Source organism: Indicator indicator, chromosome 2, assembly GCF_027791375.1.
Source record: "Indicator indicator isolate 239-I01 chromosome 2, UM_Iind_1.1, whole genome shotgun sequence".
In the NCBI taxonomy this organism is placed as follows: Eukaryota; Metazoa; Chordata; class Aves; order Piciformes; family Indicatoridae; genus Indicator; species Indicator indicator.
In genome coordinates, this window is record NC_072011.1 from 41,772,576 (window position 1) to 41,787,552 (window position 14,977).

Consider the following 14,977-nt stretch of genomic DNA (forward strand, 5'->3'; position numbering starts at 1 on the left):
AAGGCATATTACAAAACAAAAAAAACGAAGTTACAAAGTCAAATTATTTTATTTTAAGCCCTGCAGAGATACTTCCAGCTGTGGGAGCTGACAATAAATTCTCTTATGCAAATATTCTCAGTGACACAAAACAACTACCAAGCTCTGATGCACAGGAGAGTTAGGTAGATCTTCTTAAAGTCCAAAGACTCAGATCTCAAGTTAGATGGTACCTGCTTGCAGAAAAAGAGATATGTTCCTCCCCTCTGTTTTTGTGGGGGTAGTGTTCCTTTGGTCCTGCAAGTCAGTGCGGAGGAGGTAATGGTCTTTGTTTTCCTCAGCTCTGGGAATAGGTGGAACCTTAAGGTCCCAAAACCCAAGTTAGCCTTTGATTCAAACAGCTTAGTGCCCCTTTAGCTTATGGCCAAATCACAGTAACCAAGGTGGTGGTGTGTATTCTGAGGTGGCTGGGCAGAGAGCACTTGTCTGCAAGCACAGAGGTCCTCTTCAAAAGGGGCAATATATTGAATTCATACATCAGGCTGGATGGTCTCAACTGCATTTGGGATAAGACAGCACCACCTTGCTCTGCTGGACCCAATTTCCAACTGCAAGTGTACTGTGATTTCTGGTTTTTTGCCTGTCCACCACAATTCTCAAGAGCAAAAGCTTTCCTACAACAAGGCCTGGAGAAAATACACAAGAATGGCAATTTGAAATGATGATCCTCTTCCTTGGGGGAAGCACAGTGATGAGAGAAGGAAAAACTCCTTGCAGGAGAGTCATTTGGTCAGCAGGGAGAATTCTTGAGTGCAGTCACATTGTCCAGCAGGTGTAAATAAGAGCAATCAGCAACCCCATGGCCACAGCAAGGGCAGCATTCTTCCGATTTTCCTTACGAAGCACACTCAGTTCTTTCTCTGGGAAATGAACAAAAGCCTGATCTGTCACTGTTCTTTGTGTTGCTGCTACAGCTTTCAAAACATAGTAGCACAATGTTGCTTTGGCCACAGGCAACTCTCTTAGGCTCGGTATGCAAAACTGCCAATTATAAGAAGTAAACTTGCAGGAACCCTTTCATTTGCTAACTCTCATCCTGTCACTTGCAGTAGCTGTGCTTGGTAGTACTTCAGTTCTAAACCAGTTCCTGTTTGCAAATGACCTTGTTCTAGGACCCTACAAAGGTCATTAAAATAATTGCTTGTTCCCTAGGAGAATGAAGAAGACAGAGGTTAGAAAGCTGTTTCTCCTCTTTGAGATGTAACAGCCTGGTACTTTTCCCTGGTGTTTAAATTTACTTACTCAAAGGTGGCCACAAGTGTATTTGTTGCAGAATTTGGGTTTCCCTGTGCCTCAGGAGGATGAGTACTGAACAGGTCTGGGCCTGGACATCTCATTCTATTGGAGTCTGCAGCTTTTTAAGGGATGGGTCACTTTCCCAGGCCATGATTTACAAGACAAACAGGTGCAGAGAGAGGAAGGCAATGGCTACCCAAAATACTCTGACCTCCATTTCTGTTCCACTCCCTTTATCAAAGATAAACCCCTCATTCTTGCTAGTTCTGTTCCACAAGACCTTGAGGTCTATAGGCATCACATGCTGCCTATAAATAAATGTTTTGCAGGGCAAGGTTAGGCACAAACTGTCTTCAGAGCCAGGTTATTCTTGCTGATTTCAAACTGCAGGGACTGCACTGGTTACTGGCTATATAGTTTGCACTAGCAGTCTTCAGCAGGAATGACCTGTTGCTGCAGGTTCTCAAGCTGGTGCTGGTATTCTAAAGATGGTTTTAGCTGTTCTATGTTCTTCATGTGGTACAAACACTCATGCAACCACAGAGCAAGCTGCTTGAATCTGCAAGACTACAGAGGAGGTGGTAGGGGCAGGAGGCCACATAACCCTAAGCACAGCAGTGCCAACTGAAGCTGATGGAGCAATGCCACCGACAGTGACTGCAATTCATGGCCTCATGTCACCTGGAAGGAGAGATTAAATCGGAGGCCAGAGTAGTAATCTAAAAAGACTGTGTGCACACACACTGCCTCTTCTCTTCCAGGAGAAGCAACCATCACCATTATGTGAGGCTGTTGCTGCTGTCTGAGCAGCTTGTCAAATTGCTCTGTTGATGTTATGGGTGACATCATTCTGCAGAGTCTTCTGCCATGCCTAGTGGGCCCTTAGGGAACAGCTTTAAATCTGTTTAAAATAACTGCTAGTCTTCTGGAAACAGTCCTGTTACAGTTATAAATTTACTGGCCATACCCCAGATTTCAACTCTGCAGGCCTAAGAGAACACTTGTGCTTCCTTCCCTTGTGTGAGCTCTGGTGCTCACAATGCTGCAGAGTGCTGTCAAACAGTTAACACAATGATCAACACCAGGAATCTGAAGATGTGATAAGCAGCATCCCCAGCAGAATGAAGTGTTGTCAAATGTGCCATAGCTCAAGGGGACTCTCATTTTAACTGTCTCCAGCAGGACTTGTAAGGGAAGACCCTACGTCTTTTAAATTGCAGGTAGCAGATCAGTGTGAATCCCGATGCTCAAGTGCTCAACAGCCCCACAAACTGATGCAGTGAGAGCCTTCCCTATGGAAGGCATACTTGGCTATGCTTGCAGACAGCACTTGCCAGCTTGCTGAACAAGCCTCTATTAGAGAAGAGGGGGGAAAAAAAAAGTGGGAGGATGTCAGAAGTCACTCACATCTGTTGGCTAAGATTATCTGAAGACTAGTAATTTTGGGTATGGGAAAGGGCCATCTTCCTCCCTCATTAGCTGATGCTTTTTTTTTTCCCCTATGCACACCTCGAGCAGAAGAATCAAGACCCTTATTATAATATGCTGACTTCATTTCCCTTGGTCTAGCTCCCTTTGCTTGAACCTAAATTCAAAGGCAGAAGTTGGAGGCAGCAGAAGCTTGAAGATGAAGCTAAGCTGCGGCACTGCTCCAGTCCAGCCCAGAGGGACCATTTTTAATGAAGCTCTTACCATAGTTGTCAGCTTTGGTCATTAGTAAGTTTCTCTCTCTCTCCAGTGACTTTCTGTAATGAGAAGAGGAGTTCATTACCAGTGAGGCACAACACAGTCTATTTCTTTGCTTATATGATGGAAGAGAGACTGTCCTACTTCCAGGGATATCTCCACACAGAATGAGCAGAAGGAGCCCCTCAGCCCGCACTGTGGAGATGTGACAGTTTAGAAATTCCCAGTTGTGCAAGAGAAGAGAGAGAGCAGTTCTAGATTACCTTTTCCTTCCCCAAACTGCTTCCTATCTCTGCTTTGATGACAGGGTCAGTGGACATGAGCAGGCTAAAATGGGTCTGTGTGTCAGAAAGCCCCCTATTCTGTTCCCTCAGGTGGGGTAGGAGGTTCTACCAAAACTACTGGATGGGACAGGGTCCCTAGACACCCTGCAGGATCCTGCCTCTCCAACACATCTGCCCTATTGCTGGAATGCCAATTCACCAATTGAAGCTTGATCCCTTTGTCAGAGGCATTCAATTTACACAAACCAGTCAACTCAAGGAAATGAGCTGAATCGTAGCCCAGTAATAACCAGTTAAGACTGAATCCTCAGGATAACAATAAAGAGCAAGTCAGGCCAACTCTATCCTTGTCTTAAACTACACAAGATGATTAATTAATATACAGTTTAAAAAATAAAAGCATAACAAACTGCCTGAACACAGCAGCATTTCCATTACTGCAGCAAGGACTTGGTCACTCAGACTGTGTGCATATAAATAAGGATGCAGTAACAAATTATCTCCTCATTCAGAGCAGACAGAGAAGGCAACAAATGTTAGTTTGTTGTTCCCTTTGGCGCAGAGCAAGAACCTGTAGGAGGAAAGAGATCTAAGTCTATCTGTGCAGCTAGTTAAGTAAGGGACGTCGAGAAGGCTATGTCAGAGCAGCAGGAAGGGAAAAAGCTCTTAAGGGCACCTGGGGAGAGGCAAGGTGGAGTGCAGCTAGAAGTAAGCAAGAAGACAGATTTACTAACATGACTGAGCTGCTACTCAGAAACTTGCCTTGTGAAGAGAGTCAAGGGAAGAGACTTTGAGAATGAGACATGAAGAAACCATGACAACTGAACTTAAAAATGAGAAAGCTGAGGTCTCCTTTGTGTACTACTCACTGAATCAATAATTTTGATCACGATTACCTTCCTCCAGGGTTTTTTGAATGGTCTGGATTAGGGCAACAGAGTTTCTGTTTCCATCTTTGTACAAGTTGTAAAATTCAGAAGGTGGCCCTGGAATCTTTATTCCTTGCTCTAGGCCCCGTACCCCAAAGAGAAACTGTACCAAGTATATTCCATCCTGTCAAGTTACTACAACTGTAGGCTTGGTTGTTGGATACCAGATAAAGATACAGACAGTAAACAATTAGAATTTAGGCCTAGGAAAGGACTGTTGAGATGAGAAACTGAAGATATGAGGAACAGGAGAACAGGACTCCTGGGATAGGACAAATAGGGATGTAAGCCCACAGGGGGTGGAGAAAGAGTAAAAAGGAGAACAAAAGTTAAACTGAGGTTGGCAAGTGTAAAGGGTGGAGATCTCACCACTGCTAGGCTCACTTCTAACTGGGTTTTGCAAGACAGTACTGCAGAGCAGACACCAGGACCAATAGGATTGCTCCTTGAGCCTATGATTTTGCTTCCTAGCTCTTGCTAGCAGCACAGCAGTAGGAACAATGTCCTCAAGCAGAGAAATTTTGAGAATCAGCTAGGAGATCTAGGATCAGTTGCTTCATGCTCAAGAGAAATGGCATGTTCTGCCTGTGTCTGTTACAAAATCTAAAGGTCAAAAGCCTTGCTTGAGTCCCAGCTCTAAAAGCCTACAGTTGCCTTTTCTATGTCACTAACAGATTTCAGAGGAATTGTCCCATTTCCCTTTTGCAAGGAAAGCTAGCGTGTCACTGCATCCCTACATCTAGATATCTGTAACACAAGCAGGTTGAGAGTAATTTCTCTCAGTCCCTGTGCAGTTCCATCTCAGCCTGATTTGGCCCTCAGCGTGGGTCCTGCACCTCTCCAGTGGTTGAGCTTGGCCAGCTTTGACAAGGCTTGAGTAGTAGAGTGCAGTGAACCTTGGCCAGACTCACAGAGCTGTTTCCTATCAGGGCTAGGAGCCAGCTCTGCAAACAAACTGGCTGGCTATGGTGCAGGTTGGAAAGTGAAGCTGGCAATAAGACCAAGTTCTTTCCATGTATCACTGAACTTCTCACCCTGGCAAGTTCCCCAAATAAGTTCTGAGCTGGAAGAAGACACAGTCTCAACAGGGGAAGCCATATATTCCTATCCCTTCAAGAGCCCTTGCTCAGTACTACAGGATGACAGCTAGCTGAAGTGTGTAGCCATAGCTGTGAAAGGAAGTGCTCGTCAATACCTTCCTTCAGCACTGAGCTTCTCCCTTTGCAGTTTAAGATCCACCTCCTCCATGCTCTGTCTGCAGTGTGCCAGCTTCTCCTCCAGTCCATCAATCTGAAACATACACACCAGTCAAGGTAATTTCCTCTCCTCGTTAACATGGAGCCATTCTCACTCAGATGAGCAGGGTAGCAGCTTGGCCTCTTGTAGTGTGGTGGGCTGAAATTCCCCTCCCACAATAACTCCAGACTAGCTCAGTTTGGAAACAAATGAAGCTGTATTTACAGGTAAAAAAACTACAGTCTACAATGGAATGCAACGAATATGTACAAATATACACTACTCACAACATTTACAAATATGTACAATTAACATAAAAACACAACAAAGCCCCCCTGGTGCCACGGGGCCCTGCTTCTTCCCCCCCTGCCCTTCCCAGAGCTAGCAGGCAAAGGGGAAGAAAGCCAAGAAGCAGAGAGGTTGTTAAACTTAGCTTTTCAAGGTCAGTATGCCAGTATGTTATCTGTGAAGAACAAAGTGCAGAAGAGAAACGCAGACTGCCCAGCAGAGAAACACCAGACAGAGAGAGACGGCCTATACTTTGTTTTGAGTACTGACTCTTAAATATTTCTTTCTCTCCAATGAAAGTGTTTAGAATAATCATTATTTTGCTTTCTTACACCCAATAGTGATTTATTTACATTCCTTTAGCTTTCTGCTTGAACTTTGTGAGAAGAAATTAAAGGTATAGCCTTAAAACCATCACACCACTCCATACCCTTTTTACCCAGATCAAGGGAGGCACAGTAGCAGCTGTGTGTAGAGATGACAGCAACGAGAGTCCATCACCTCCAGACCAGCAAGTGCGACATTGTAATCCCAGACATGGCCAAGTGAGCTCTAACACTGTTGTGTGGAAGGCCAGCACCCTTTTGCTAAGATCTGATCTTATTCCAGCCTGTTCTATTTCTTTGCAGATGGATCCACAAGCAAAGATGTGATCTAAGGCATCTTTATGCAATTAAGAGAATGAGAGTGACTGGCCTTGGCTGAAACCTAAGGGACAAGGTCTTAATTTAGTATTGTGAATGGATGTGAAGTTCATGGGATGGGACTACAAAGCACCCTCAGCTGTCTGGTTGGGTGAAGACAAAGGGGAAACGCTGATACCTACTGTCTTTCACCCAACTATAGCTACAACAGCAGTCTGCACAGTATGCTTAAGAGGGCATTCACCACCGTCTCCACATCTTCAGCCTGCACCAAGGTTTGGCAACATGTTATCATGCAGAAAAACAATGGCCATCTCCTTGTGTCTCCTCATCACCTCCCACTGGGTCTTCCTGTGGAGGGGAGTAACTGTGGATAAGTACAAGAGCGAGTGACAGATGCTCTCTATTAACTGTCCTCCCTTCCAAAAGGGGAAAAAAAAGGAAGTAAGGGAAAGAGACACAGCTTGGAAAAAAAGGACAAATCAGAACTGGTTTAGTGAAAGTAATAATAATACTAAAATGTATACAAATGTATACAAACCAAACCCCCACTGATGGCAATTACAAGTCCCAGATTGGATGCAGGAACAGAAAAGAAGCAGATTCAAGAGATGAGTTCTGGAATATGTGGATTGGGATCAAAGGCAGAACAAGACAGAATGCTTCCCAGATGCCATCCAAGGAAGAGAGAAGATAACTTGACCCTTGTGATCCCTCAGCTTTACACTGAGTATGACACTTGTGGAATGAAATATGGTGCTGGTCAGTTCAGGGTCACCTGAACTGTCTGCTCCTCCCTGCAGGTGTGGCCTTTTACTCTGCAGCCCCAACACAGTACACAAGATTTAGCAGTGACAGGTCTGCATACCAGTCCTTGGTACTAACTAGAAGCACTATCATTTCTAGAAGCAAGACACTGTCTGCAAAAATATGCTGTTAAAGAAAGTGCAGCTTGCTTAGAAGAGACTGAAATGAAAAGTAAAAATCACTGAACAGAATTGGTTCTCTTCTAACTCAAATCGGGACAGTGTGCAAACCTAGGAGGAAATCCTACCATGGACAACAGTTCTCCTGGGAATTGCTTCTCTTTTCTGCCTGGCAACCAATGCATACACATCTTAATGAAACTGTCTTTTAGGCTTGCTTTGAGAAGGAAAACAGTGGGACTAAGATACTATGAACAACAACATCCTAGCCCCAAAGAAATCAGTCTCAGTGCCCTGAGGTGGCAATGATCTCTCTTCTAAGAGCAACACTCCTGCTGTGTCTGGTTCTCCAAGAAAGATCAAGGCCAATGAGATGGCTGGCAGCATGGCCTCTCTGTGGTTGGAGCCTTCAAAAACCAGAAGCTAAGTGGCAGCACAGTCCCAAGTAAAGTACTGTGATGGAATGAGACACCAACCTCAAAGGTAGCCCAGAGTACAAACACTCCCTTAAACAGTGATCTGGGAAACCAAATCAAAAGGTAGTGATCCCTGATTATTACTGCTTTGGGGATCAGCTCAAGCCTGAGCCCGTTAGCAATCTCACACCCTCTGCTCAGAAAAGGCAAGCACTGTAGATCACCAGGACGGGAGAAACAGCTTGGTGTAAAGGGAAGTACAAAACAGACTGCACAAAGGGGTTTAGTCTGTCAGCTGGACAGTATCACTACAAGAAGCACTGCAGAGCTGGAGAGGGGCGCCACGTATGACGAGCTCAAATAAATCTCTGCATCTTAACAGATAGGAATTTCAATGTCCTTTACTATTAGGCAACTTTGCCAAGGCTGTTGAAATGCCAAGCTCCCCAGAGGCACCTGCACACCTTTCCCCTGAGCCCAAGGGGAGCACCAAGGCACATCACTTGATCCCCGAGCACAGCGAATGACACTTCTCTGTTTGGCAATACTTGGGTTTGCTGGAATGGGGATAGGGATATTTCTGAATCCTGAATCCTGAACTGAAATGCATTTGACAGTTGTCCTCCTCCGTATCCAGCTGTGCCAGTAAAGAATGTTAACTCTGCCTGCTCGTGGCACAGTCATCCACCACAGCTCAGTGAGATGCACTGTCCCAGTCTGCTTCAGAGCCAACAAAGGGCTCCATCCAAGTTAGCTCTGACGATGCTTATCAGCAAGATAATTTAATGTCAGGCTACAGCAGAGTGTAAGTGGAGGTCTCCATCTAGTCCAATTTAGGAATGACCATCTCCCTCACCAGCTCCTACCATCTGCAAATGACTCTCTGCTCCCTTACCTGTTGGAAGTCCTCAAATACACACACAGCAAGAGGTACTTCAGCATGCATTACCTTGCTCCTCCTTAGCCAATAAACTTATTACAATGCACCATGCCTACTTCAGAAATGTTTAAAAAACATGCAGACAATTCAATTGAATGAGAGCTTTGGTTAATCAGATGCCAACCCCACCACTAAATGACCCATGTCACTGCAATTCCTACCCTCTCCTCTAGAGCTGTTCCTCTTCCTCAGTTTGCAGTTGCTCTCACTAGTACATTCTCTGCCCATACTGCTGTCATTTCGTGAGGCATAACAAGAGGGTATTTTGCCCAGCTCTGGAAATGCTTTTACTTTCTGCTGACTAAAAATCTCAAGATTCCTCATAATACTTTAAAAGCTTCCACTGCTTTTACTGCTCTTAAATCAAACCCAAAGTTTGGGTCCTCTGCTCAAGAGCAATAATTTGCTGATAAACCACATGCTCTGGAACTGCACCATCAGCTTTGCTGAGCCAGGGACACAGGGGACAGAAAATAATTAAAAACAAAACAAAACAAAAAAAAAAAAAAAAAGGAAGGAGCAACAGAATGCTGAATGAACAAAATATTTTTTCTCCAAAATCTCACCATTTCTTTTCTTCAGGCAAGTCTGGTGCACTAGGGGTTGTGAAGAAGACCAGACATGAGGATTCCCAGATTTCAGTTTCCCTACTCTAACCAGAGCAATACTGTCTGCCTCCTGGAGGTGGCTCATTTACACAAGGAGACACAGAGACCTACCCGAACTATGGACAGACCACTATCTTAATCTGTCAGTGCCACTGCCTTGGGATTTGGGATCTGTTCCTGTGAGCTAGGAGTCTTTCAGCAGCTCACCCACCTAGGCAACTCTTCACTGTAGAACAAAGGAAAGAGAAAATAGAAAATAAACACAGGGACAAATCAGCAATGCCTGGGAATTACTAATTACTCTGAGCCTGAGAAAACTCCTCAGAGGGGCAGTAGCCTGTAAAGCTGTAGCACAAGAAAACCTGTAGACTTTTGGCATAACTGCCTGCAGCAACTTTCCAGGAGAGCAATCCTAGAAGAAGCTGCACACCCAAGTTTGCTGTGGATGTAGGAGGGAAAGTTGTCCCTCCTAACTCATACATGAGAAGGTTACTTAGGGTATGTGCCTAGGCCCACATAAAAACAAAGAGACAGGCTCACTTAGCTGGACTGCCTGAACTTTTTAGTGTCAATCTCAACACAGTGACTTACAAATTGCAAAGCTGACCCCTTGCTCCTTCTGGCCCTCCTTTCCATGAACATGATTCTTTGGGAAAGAGCTGGAGTGTAGCATGCAGAAAACTCACACAACAACTCCTTAGGTTCATATGGCCTGTAGCAGAGACACACCACTTCCTGCAATATCTTTAAGTGGTATCAGGTAAAAAGGGCAAGTAAAACAGGTGTGCCTCACATGCAGGCAGCTGCTCAAGGCACACACAGCTGTGCTTCCTGCTCCTCAAGCCACTCCAGAAAGTCAAGATGCAGCAACTTTGGATGTGCACAGGGAATCAAAGACCAGATGTCTCCCTAGCCCGATAAGGCATCACAAGGCACTGAGCCATTTTTATTGAATTTTGGCACAATCTGAAGAGCTTTTTAAACCAAAGAGACCTGGGGAAGATTTCAATCCAAACTGGCTTACATGCCTACTACAAATCTCATTTGTTGGGACCATCTTGAACAAGGAGCCAGAAATGGCTCACATAAGGAAACAGAAGCAGCTTTGCTTATAGGGTTGATCTGGATCCCTTTTAACACATTTTGTAATGAATTAATAAAAGCTTTCTTTCCAGCAGAAAGACTAAAAGTCCTTTTTAAGAACTGGCATATACCCTCTGCTTTTATGATTTCCTCAATTAAGATACTGGCAAAGAGCCATATCACACATATGTCGACATCCAACAGCGTTAGGTAATGAGGTTTTCATCTTCTGACCCTCATGAAACAGATCAAAGCCAGCTACAGAGGTGGAGGCAAAGAAAAAAAACCTTCTCCGAACAGTCTTCTCATGCCTTATCACCTGCCAGCACACTTGAGCTGTTCTTTTCACGGAACAATTAGTGGTTCCTGCATCCACAAATTTGGCTGGATGATTAAAATCAGCCCAGCAGAGATGAGTTTTAATTCAAAGGCTAACTGGCAGTTTGTGGACACACTTCCATTTTCACCACGCTCTTGGAGTTGTTTTGAATGCTGGCAAATCGTTTTGCAGATGTGGTGTCCACAATGTGCTTGAAAATATTTACCAGGCAAGCTACTACACAACAGAGGATGATCCACCAGCAAGTGTAAGATAAATCCTGCAGATCAACCCTCTGTGTTGGTAAATTAGAAAGGGCTGGATCCTAGCTGCACCTCCTCCTTCAGCCTTGCAGAAAATTATAGTTAGTTAGACTAGATAGTTACTCAGCCCACCCTACCTGAGATCACATCAGTGGCTCCGCAGGACAGCCCAGAGATCTGGCCACACAGCACGACCCCGCACCTGTAAGAACAGCTTTACCAAGTGAAGACCACATTGGCCTTTCCCCTGTTCTTTATGCTCCTGCACAGACCCTGATCAGCCGTGGCCTTGGTGGAGGCAGCAATACACTAACAATACATTCTCCAGACACTCGACACTTTGCAGCTCAGGCACCGCCCGAGCATTTAATAGCCCCACTCCTTTGCTTCTGTGAATGTTTTTTTCAGTTGTTGTCTGAGCCATAATATATTTTTAAGGGCTGCAACATCCTCTGACAAGGAGTTTCACAGCACAGCCAGAGGTTATGACTGTGCTGTGAGGGAAGAACCAACCCCTGCTGTTTGTTCTGAGCTTGTCAGCTACAAGTTTCCATTTGATAGCTCTAATTTTGTATTGACAGTGAACGTTCATTCTTTGCTTAAAGTTACAAATAGCACACAGAGGACAGACTTATATTGGATCCCTTTCTCATCATGTTTTCAAGATTAAAAGGATCTGGTATGCTTACTTGTTTTTTGCATAGTTTTCCATACCTTTGATCATCCTTGTCATTCTCTTATTCTCATTCCATTTTCACTATTTTGCTGCAAAGCTAACCCATCTTCCTACTGCCTTTTTCCTAACAAGTTTCCTCAAAAAAGTTCTGTATGGCTCAGCACTGTCAATAGGACTGCCTGTCGAAAGACTACAAAGCTATATGAAAAGAAGTGGCAGGAGTTTAAACCACCACAGCATTATGTAGACACATTTATATCAGTTTACACCAGGTCATATCAATTACACCTGCAATTTGTAAGTGCAAGCTCATCTGATAAGCGTCCATATAGAAAATTGCATTCATTTAGCATCATGACTTCAGTTAAACAAGCATGACTCTGCCTAGATTAGACTTTTCAAAGCTAGCCATGCGTCATGTCATGTTAAGATTCATTTGGAAAGTTTTCTTTACGATCATAACAGCTCAGAAAGTAATACTGAAATGCATAAAAGTTTAAATTATTAAATCAATATCTTGGCTGTCATGCATTCTGACACCTGAAACAGCCCTCTTGTCCTCTGGCTTTAAGGCATTTTGCTTTCTTCCTCCTTAACTTCTATTCGGTACCCTTCTCATCACTGCAAGGGGGAAAGATTTTATCTTTCAGCAGTATCTTTACACTGGAAGGTTAAGTTTTCAGCCATAACACACCAAAGGAGGAGAGTAGTTCTAAAATCCTTCCAAAAGTAGTGTGTTCCATCACAACAATTTCTAAAAACAAACAAACAAAACCACATTAAAAAAAAATTCTAAAATCACAAGTCCCCAAACACTTCACAAGAAATTCTGTGGCAGCTACAATTAGTTTGTTTTCATGCTGTGACCAGAAGCTTCCTGATAGACTCACCCTTTTAAAAATCTCTCTTTTTGTAAGGTAGACCCTACCATTTCAACTCCTCTTGTCTGCCACATCTCAAACAACAACCACGAAAAATGTGTTTTTTCAACTCTCCCCACTAGGCTCACTGAAGAAAAGCTTGGACAGAATGCACAATCTGCTCTGGATTCCCTTTGGTGGTTATCCTTTGGTTAGAGTGTCTAGAAATGTCTGCTTTTGTAATAAGAGCCTAACTAGATGAAATAGACCAGAAGAGTACTCTACACTGAACTCCCATTCACATGACACAGTAGGTCATTCACCTTTACATTACTGGCTGATGAAACATACATGATAAGCCTGAAGTCCTTTTCTTAGCCCTTCTATTCTGGCTATCTTGGTCTGCTGCGTATATGCTCATCTGAAAAATTAAAGGTCATAGAGGTGACAAGAGAGAATCACTGGATCAGTTCTGCCCCATTTCAGCCACCTTTCAGGAAGGTTCAGCCTTTTGCTATCCCCAAAGCATTTGCAACCCACTGACTTGAACTATGGGCTCTCTACTGTCCCCTCCAAGTCAGTCCAGATAGCACTGTTCAGTGCAGGAGCCAGAATTAAGTATGATTAACTAACAGGCCTCAGCCTGTTAATGCAAATATAAAGCTTAAACAAAGCTTACCAGCAGCCCTCCTGCCACTCAGGAGATTACAAAACACCCAAGTGCAACAAAGGCAGCTCTAGAATCCTAGAATCAGTCAGTGTTGGAAGGGACCACAAGGATCATCTAGTTCCAACCCCCCTGCCATGGGGGGGGCCACCTCACACTAGATCAGGCTGGCCAGAGCCTCATCCAGCCTGGCTGCAAACACCTCCAGGGATGGGGACTCAACCACCTCCCTGGACAACCCATTCCAGGCTCTCACCATCTCACGGGGAAGAACTTCTTCCTCACATCTAGTCTGAATCTCCCCACTTCCAGATTTATTTCATTCCCCCTAGTCCTGTCACTACCTGACACCCTAAAAAGTCCCTCCCCAGCTTTCTTGTAGGCCCCCTTCAGATACTGGAAGGCCACAATTAGGTCACCTCGGAGCCTTCTCTTCTCCAGACTGAACAGCCCCAACTCTTTCAGTCTCTCCTCATAGGAGAGGTGCTCCTGCCCTCTGATCATCCTGGTGGCCCTTCTCTGGACACATTCCAGCATGTCCATATCCCTCTTGTAATAGGGGTCCCAGAACTGGATGCAGTACTCCAGGTGGGGTCTCACCAGAGTGGATTAGACCTCCCTCGACCTGCTGGCCACACTTCTCTTGATGCAGCTCCGTATCTAATTGGCTTTCTGGGCTGCAAGTGCACACTGGCAGCTCATGTTGAGCTGGAAGGCATACTCTTAAAAACAAGTCCTTCCCTTCTACTTTCTGTGATTTACCAGCATCTCATGTGCTGGTTTATCGCTGGGTTCCTCAAATGCAGCAGCCTGTGCCCAGTACACTGATGGCTTTCACCACTGCAACACACAGGCTAGGCTGTGCACAAGACCCTGCCACAGCACCCTCCATGGTGCACACTTACTGTCTCTTAGCGCCTCTCCCTACACTGGCTCAAATGCTTAGCAGGAGCAAGGTCACCAAACGCCACCGTTCCGGCAAGGAATGGAGGATGGGACAGCGAGCTTTCCCCTCAGGGCAGGGCTCGGCACAAGCAATCCCACCTCGAACTCATCTGTTGTCATCGCACATTAAGATGGCAGCCGGGTCTCGCAACAGCACAACACATCAGAGCTTAGTTGGGTCGGCGTCCCGGAGCCCCCATTGCCGTAGCCCTCCCCGACACGGACCGCCGTCCAGGGAAACGCTGCCCCGGCAGTGGTGGTGGGTAGCCACCTCATCTCATCCTAGCCATGCCCGGCCGTGCCCGCCACCGCTGCAGCTCCAAGCCCCTCACCTCCTGGGCGACGCTCAGCCCCTCTCGCCTTCTGCTCATGGTCCCCTGCCCGACGGCAGCCGCGCATGCGCAGACTGCCGCTCTGCGCCACCGCCCGTGCGGCGCCACGTCTACACGGCTGCCGCCATCTTTATGAGGGATTGCTCTGTGGGGCGGCTGCCATCTTGGTGAGGGCGATTCCGGCCTCCTGTGGTGAGGCGGCCCGGGAGTGGGCGTGCCCGTGTGAGACCATTTGGCGGGGTTTGAACGCAGGCGGGGACGTATGGCAGAGCGGTCTGCGGCAGGCAGCGCAGCGCCTCCTGCTTTGTGTTGCTGGCAGTCGTCTGTGGCTGCTCCAGTGGTGGTGGATCAGGGATGGTTGGGGAACAAGCATGAGGTCAGGGAGCCAAGGTAGGTGTTCTTGGTCAGATCTCTTCCTTCTTCTCCACTCCTGAGACCCCTGCTTCCTCGAGGGGCTTATTCACAGTGTGCTGTCAAGCATGCCCTCTCAGCCTGTCAGGAGGACAAACCCAGACTGATCAGTCGGATTTCCACCAAGCTGAGCCAACTCGATCCTGCTTCATACTTCTGCACCTCCCAGAAAAGCAGCACACCAACAGG

General features: G+C 45.7%; 1 protein-coding gene across 1 annotated transcript; it reads right to left on the reverse strand.

Annotated features, from left to right (window-relative positions):
• Window positions 1-66: 66 nt before the first annotated feature.
• CCDC167 (coiled-coil domain containing 167) lies at window positions 67-14,416 on the reverse strand. The gene is made up of 4 exons (XM_054396560.1): window positions 14,378-14,416; window positions 5,370-5,464; window positions 2,968-3,020; window positions 67-899 (listed from the first exon to the last, which is right to left on the reverse strand). The coding sequence occupies exons 1-4, from the start codon at window positions 14,414-14,416 to the stop codon at window positions 796-798; spliced, it is 291 nt and encodes a 96-aa protein (XP_054252535.1). The 3' UTR covers window positions 67-795.
• Between the last annotated feature and the right edge of the window lie 561 nt (window positions 14,417-14,977).

Coding starts and splice junctions, on each gene's coding strand:
- CCDC167 (XM_054396560.1), bottom strand. CDS start 14,416: ATGAGCAGAAGGCGAGAGGGGCTGAGCGTCGCCCAGGAG. Junction 5,465..14,377: donor GGCTGAGCGTCGCCCAGGAG/GTGAGGGGCTTG, acceptor TGTATGTTTCAG/ATTGATGGACTGGAGGAGAA. Junction 900..2,967: donor GACCAAAGCTGACAACTATG/GTAAGAGCTTCA, acceptor TTCATTTCCCAG/AGAAAGAACTGAGTGTGCTT.